The following is a 6868-nucleotide window of genomic DNA, read 5'->3' on the forward strand; positions in this document are numbered from 1 at the left end:
AAATGAAATAAAAACTAAAACATAACTAAAGTAATGAAAATTTTAAAGGTTGAATAAATTAGCGATATTGGTATTATATTTTAATAAAAACAAAAAACAAAGCAAAAAACTTGCACAAAAAATTGCACGCTTTAATATGTAAGAAATAAACATGTAATAATGCAATTTTTACACACTAATATGATTTATTCACATATTATATAGTACTTGCGTGTATACATTTTACGCTCAACCCACATCCCAAGAGATACCCAGAAAAAACGACTAAGAATAAGGAGAGCAAAAAGGGCATACAAACAGAAGAAAAAGAAGAAGCATGTCGGGCCTATAAACAAGCAACAGGAAACAGGAAATGGGCTTCATCTCAATAAGAAATCGACTGATGTTAGTCGAAAATTTCAGCCCAAAAGAATACAATAGATACATCAAGAACGACGCCTGGTAGCCCATGTGGCGACGTGGCTCCGCAACCTCCCTGGCCCACCACCGCTCCCCATCCCTCTTGATCCTCTCGATGCTCTTATTGCTTTGCTTGTCCACTCATCCCCTCCCTTATCATCTCCTACCTCCAACACATAGCACCTGTAGCGAGCACCCAAATCATATCGCCGGAGAAATCACCTTTGTTCCCATGTGCTGCCCCTTTTTTCATCTAGATCGGGTTGAGATGGGGATGGCAGTCGACCGCCCCCAAAGCGCACACCGCTGATGCGAGGAGTACTCAGGGTTTGATGCAACCCTGGGAAGCCATGGGCATCCATGTCCTCGTCCTCCCCCGATGAGGCTTCTACATCCTCACGCCGACAAGATGCAAGGGGCACGGGCGGGTGCTACATCCACGGGGCGGAGAGCTACAACTAGCGACGGTGCGGGTGCTACAACCGCTGGCCAGCGAGCTGCGGCAGACACGGGGTGATGCTACAACCTCACAATGGGAAGTTGCAACCGGCATGGGCAGTGCTACAACCGGTGCCCAGCAAGCTGCAAGCGACACAACGGCGAGCTTCAACCTGGTGGGTCACCATGTCGGCGATGGAGACCATGCCGGCGGGGTGCTGCAACCATGGTGGTGAGTTTGCTGGAACCGACTTTTTTCTTCTTCTTTTTTGCTACGACCGACCAAAATTTTTGCTACCTTCTGACAACGAACATCCATGGTTTTGCTTGAACCTGCAATTCTTTTGGCTGGAACCGGCTAAAGTTTTTGCTTCAAATGACTTCATTTTTTTCTCAGTTGCTCATATTTGTTTTTTGCGGGAATACAATACTGCAAATCTACGACAATGGCGAGCCGGAGGCGGCGACACCGTGCTTCGATGGGGTGCAGGAGTTGCTGGAACCGGCTAAAGTTTTTGCTTCAAATGAGTTTATTTTTTTTTCTCAGTTGCTCAGATTTGTTTTTTGCGGGAATACAATACTGCAAATCCACGACAATGGTGAGCCGGAGGCAGCGACACCGTGCTTCGATGGGGTGCATGAGTTGCTGGAACCGGCTAAAGTTTTTGCTTCGAATGACTTCATTTTTTTCTCAGTTGCTCAGATTTGTTCTTTGCGGGAATACAATACTGCATATCTACGACAATAGCGAGCCGGAGGCGGCGACACCGTGCTTCGATGGGGTGCAGGAGTTGCTGGAACCGGCTCTGGCCGCAAGATGCATCCGATTTTCATGGAGCTGCACCCGGCAAAGTGTGTGGCGCCGAAAAATGACAGTGAGATTGGGATGGGCCCCTCGACGGGGACGTCGCCGACGGTGAGTGAGGTAGACCATTTTCCCTCACGCGAGGTGTGCTTGTGGCGATGCGCGGTGTTGGTTGACTTTTTCTTTTGTTTCTTGGCGCGCGAAAGGTGAACGAGGACAAAGATTAGGCTCTAATCAAACGGTCGTTAGCAGGCATATCGGACGGCTGCGGGCAGACCGGCCCAAATTTGGACCGGCGCGCGCCGGCGCAGAGTGAAATCTAAATAAGTAGCGTGTTCTCCAGCGAGACACACGTACCCGTTTTCTTCTCGAGATTGTAATCGTGTGCTTGTCTGCCTCCGCAAACAATATCACAAGCACAAGTGCCAAGCTGTTTATTGTCCTCTTAGCAGAGCAACTACTCGCTCCATTTCTATATGCAAAACCACCGCCGTGAAGTTACCATTGCAATCTTGCCTGATGCAGCGAAAAAAACCGTGCCGACATGGAAACCTATTTAAACCGTTCAGTGCACTCTGTACGAACGACGAAGCAGGCGAGCTCCCGTTAACCTGTCTGCCAGCTGCTCTGCAAAATGGAGTCCCGTGCTCTCGCCCTCATCTCCGTCCTCCTCCTCTCTCTGCTTCGTGCCGCGCATGCCACCACCGCCGGAACCGCCGACGGCATGGAGCGGTGGGGATACGTGGAGGTTCGGCCGAGTAAGTCCGGCGATACTGCTGGTTTCTTTGCCGTAATGTATTCGTCTCGCTGATGCTTCTTGGATATGCGCCGGCCGTTGCAGAGGCTCACCTGTTCTGGTGGTACTACAAGAGCCCCCAGGCCCAGAGGGTGTCCACGCCCACCAAGCCATGGCCGACCGTCCTCTGGCTGCAGGGTGGCCCGGTACGATCATCAATCTGCATCAGCTCGAACTTGGTTATCCTCGTCGTCGTCAATCGTATTCTTCTTTTTCTCAGGGAGCGTCGGGCGTCGGGGTCGGCGACTTCCTCGAGGTCGGGCCGCTCAACGGCGACCTCAAGCCACGCAGCTCGACATGGCTGCAGAAGGCCGACCTCATCTTCGTGGTCAGTCAGCGAAACAAAGAGCTCGACATGTTTCTTCTGGAGTACATTTTTTTGGCTGAATCGAGCTGTTGCCATGGGATGTGATACTGACAGGACAACCCTGTGGGGGTCGGATACAGCTACGTGGAGGACGACAGCCTGCTGGTGACCACCGATCTACAGGCGGCGGCGGACATGAACACGCTGCTCAAGGCCCTCGTCAAGGAGCTGACGACTCTGCAGAGCAGCCCGCTGTTCATCGTCGCCGAGTCGTACGGCGGCAAGTACGCCGCCACGCTCGGCGTCTCCGTCGTCAGAGCCGTCCGCGCCGGCGAGCTCAAGCTCCCGCTCGGCGGCGTGGCGCTCGGAGACAGCTGGATCTCGCCGGAGGATTTCGCGGTAACTAAATAAAAACCTCGCAACACTTCCACCGCGTGAACTGTTGTGATTGAGATTCTGACACTGATGATGCGCGCGCGTGCATGCAGTCTTCGTATGGCGCGCTCTTGTTCCAGGTGTCGCGGCTGGATCGCAACGGCGCAGACCACGCAAACAAGTGCGGCCATGACTCGTCTCAAGAACAAAAGAGAGACTAAACATAATTCTGATCAACTCATACCTCGGATCGCCATTGATGAACAGGGACGCACAGGTGGTGAAGCAGCAGGTTGCGGCGGGGCACTACAAGCAAGCACAGGCCACACTCAACCGAATGCTCAACTGGATCATCGTCAACAGCGGCCACGTGGTAACATGGAGCGACTCATCAGAATCTTACCTTAGTAACCATGGTTTGCTCGTCCGGTTTTCTGATTGATGGACAGCTTAACGGCCCTGTTACGTAAATGTAGGACGTGTATAACTTCTTGCTGGACACCGGGATGGACCCGGTGGTCGCGGCGAGCTCATCGCCGGCGGTGCCGGAGTACTCGAGGTACCTGGAGAGCAAGTCCGTAGGGGACTCCATTCAGGAGGCCATGAACGGAGCCATCAAGCAAAAGCTCAAGATCATCCCCAAAGACCTAGTGTAAGTGGGCCTCATTCCAACAGACTCCGATTTTCACAAACAAAAACTGCCGGCCGGCTGGAATAAGACGCGTGATATATCATCACTAGTTGTTTTAAAAACTATCGGCAGATGGCAGGCGCAATCCTCCAGCGTCTATTACGCGCTGATCAACGATTTCATGAAGCCGAGGATTCAGGAGGTCGGTTGGGATATCATCATATTGCATGACAAAACTATTTTGTGCTCTCATTTTCTTTTTTGAAATTACTGTTTTTATAAACTTCGATTGGCACATTTCCTGCAGGTTGATGAGCTCCTGTCGTATGGTGTCAATGTGACCGTGTACAGTGGGCAGGTGAGTCATCCTTTTAGAGATTCAATATAAACTACATATGAATGTATATAGATCCATTTTAGAGTGTAGATTCACTCGTTTTGCTCTACATGGTCCATATTGAAATCTCTAAAAAGATTTATATTTAGGAACGGAGGGAGCAGTACTCTACTTAAGACCAATCTAATAATATGCACTATATATCTTGACATGACCAAATGCCATTTTACAATGCATGTGCTCAAAATTCAAAAACATTAACCCGTGGTAGGTACGAAATATTCCGACTTTGTCAGAGTATATTTCACATAAAGTATTCATTACAAATAGTATATTCTTTGTAGATAATACATCCAAGCTAGCAGTAGTAACTTAGTAACAGAAATAGTTCTGGATTCGCTTCCAACAAAGGCACGGAAGGAAGAGAAGCTTCACCAGCACGTGGTTTGCCGCTTCGGTTCAACACTCCAACGTCAGTGAGCTGCCTTTGCTTCGTCCGTTTCTTCAGGCTCTGTTTGGCATCTAGCCCAGCCATGGATCTTGCCATCTTCTTGGGGCCATGGACAAGCCGGGACATTTGTCTGCTTTCCAGAAAGATAATTTTCTTTTCCCCTCTTGGGGTGTCCAGTACGTTAGATAGAACATGCAGGTCGGGATTGATGGCTGAAAACTAGGCAGATAAAGATTTGTGATTTGACCAGCGCAAACACTACATTGTCAACATGTGCAGCTGAAAATACACCCCAAACTATGACACCAAGCATTGTATTCAGTGAAATATGCTTGCAACAAGTTACTTTTTTAGGGATCTTTTTTAGAGAAAAAAGCAGCAGGTTACTAAAGTCTGTGAAATTTCTCTTTTGACTGAAGCTCGACGTGATCTGCTCGACTGTCGGCGCAGAAGCATGGGTACAGAAGCTCAAGTAAGAGTACAGCCAGTTTTCAGCTGTCGCTTTCGGATTTTTGTTTTGTTTTGATAATGGGATTAAGGAAAATACTTCTCAACTGGTCGCCTGTTTCAGATGGGATGGACTGAAGAACTTCTTGGCCCTGCCAAGACAGCCTCTCTACTGTGGCTCTGCTGGAGCCACCAAGGGCTTTGTTAGATCCTACAAAAACCTGCATTTCTACTGGATCCTTGGAGCAGGGCACTTTGTAAGTAACTCTTTTGGTTCAGCACTTTTGCTACAACCTACTACAAATTATCCTGAAGAGAATGGCAGACATTACAGAGATTTTGCTAGCGTTTTATTTTTCATCTAAGGCGCCGATTCGCCGACGACTTGCAGGTGCCTGTTGATCAGCCATGCGTTGCGCTTGACATGATCGGCAACATAACACAGTCTCCGGCTCTTTCTCGCTCATAGAATTGGAGGCTCGGAGGTGCACAGAGGGGGTGGACGAAAAGGGAGCTACAGCAGTTTGCTTCGATCAGCTCGTGTTGGTCGGGGTGGTGGGGACGTGGAGAGCAACCTGGATTTAACCCGTGGATGTGGCATTGTGGCTCCCCTGTTTCTAATAAGAATGCACTTTCAGCTTCTTCGTTTCGTTGTTGCATTTTCGTATTTTCTTAGAGCATCTCCAACACGCGTTGGTCGCGCCGCGCGCAAAAAACAGATATGCCGCGTGCGCATCGTCTGATTTGGCGCGGCGCGCAGCGCTGGCTCCAGCAGCCGCGCTAAAGTGCAGCGCACCCCGCTCCAGCAGCGCGCGACTCGCCGGTGCATTGCATATGGCATTTTAAACACAATAAAAATTTCACACAAACAAGTTGATGAAGTTCATGCCCACGAGTTTAAAATCATGTCCACAAGTTCATCCAACCAAATTCAAAATGCAAATCAAGTTCGATACACAAATGAAAGACACATCATTCTTCGTCCTCGTCTTCGTCCTCGTCCTCATCTTCGGAAGACGATTCTTCCGCCTCCGAAGATGAATCTTCCTCCCTCTCCTCATCACGCACCGCATCACGTGAAGCTCCGACGATGTTGGCAAGATCTTCAACGGCATCTTCATGGGAATGTGTGCGAGGAGGCACATCGAAAGACATTCCGCCCATGGCGGCCGGAGGTGCACCCATGCCTCCCATGAGAGAAGCAAAACTCATGCCTTCCATGGTGACCATAGCGTCGGGGGGTGCTCCGAAGCCAGCCATGCCTCCCATTGCACCTAAACCGCCCACGGTACCTCCGAAGCCACCCATGCCACCCATGGCGCCGAGGCCACCGCCACCCATGGCGCCGAGGCCACCGTCACCCATGGCGCCAAGGCCACCGCCACCCATTGCGCCGAGGCCACCGCCACCCATTGCACGAACCATGGCTCTTTTTTGGATCAAGACTTCTTGTTGGGCAAGATTGACATACTCCTTTTGTGCCTCATTGAGGTTAGTTGTGTCCAAGAAGAACATGTTCTTCTTCCATTCCAACAATCTAGTCCGCTCCTCATTGCTCACCTTCCTCTCCTCCAGAGCCACCTTCCTCTCCTCGGCCGCCAACCTCCTCTCCTCGGCCGCGGCATCTTGGGTCCTTGCCATTTTCCTCACCTTGTTGGCTTCTTTTCTTGCCTTCACAATAGCTTCCATAGCATTTTTGAGCTCATCATCTCCTCTCCTCTTCTTCTTTTTGCTTTTGTCTTTCTTGCACCCATCCGGTCGCTTTGGCTTCGAGTATGAAACCGAGTTGGGTGTGGGGCATCTCTTGCCGTCATCACTTGATGCATCATCCTCATCATCATCATCATCCAACTTAATTGTTCGCTTCCGTTTGTCGCTCAAA

At 50.1% G+C, this 6868-nt stretch overlaps 1 protein-coding gene across 1 annotated transcript; it reads left to right on the top strand.

Moving 5' to 3' along the window:
* Positions 1-2090: 2090 nt before the first annotated feature.
* On the top strand, positions 2091-5635 carry LOC123172358 (serine carboxypeptidase-like 51). Its single transcript, XM_044589383.1, has 12 exons — positions 2091-2400; positions 2484-2584; positions 2659-2766; positions 2860-3144; positions 3234-3301; positions 3388-3493; positions 3597-3772; positions 3884-3953; positions 4059-4109; positions 4959-5011; positions 5111-5243; positions 5378-5635. Exons 1-12 carry the CDS (start codon positions 2277-2279, stop codon positions 5453-5455), a joined length of 1353 nt encoding a protein of 450 aa, XP_044445318.1. The 5' UTR covers positions 2091-2276; the 3' UTR covers positions 5456-5635.
* The last annotated feature ends 1233 nt before the right edge of the window (positions 5636-6868 follow it).

The sequence above is a fragment of the Triticum aestivum genome, chromosome 1A (genome assembly GCF_018294505.1).
Source record: "Triticum aestivum cultivar Chinese Spring chromosome 1A, IWGSC CS RefSeq v2.1, whole genome shotgun sequence".
Taxonomy (NCBI): domain Eukaryota; kingdom Viridiplantae; phylum Streptophyta; class Magnoliopsida; order Poales; family Poaceae; genus Triticum; species Triticum aestivum.

Bases quoted from the DNA above. Each gene is read 5' to 3' on its own strand.
- LOC123172358 (XM_044589383.1), top strand. From the start codon at position 2,277: ATGGAGTCCCGTGCTCTCGCCCTCATCTCCGTCCTCCTCCTCTCTCTG. The intron at 3,494-3,596 runs GTAACATGGAGC...ACGTAAATGTAG, and splicing joins TCGTCAACAGCGGCCACGTG to GACGTGTATAACTTCTTGCT. The intron at 3,954-4,058 runs GTCGGTTGGGAT...CATTTCCTGCAG, and splicing joins TGAAGCCGAGGATTCAGGAG to GTTGATGAGCTCCTGTCGTA.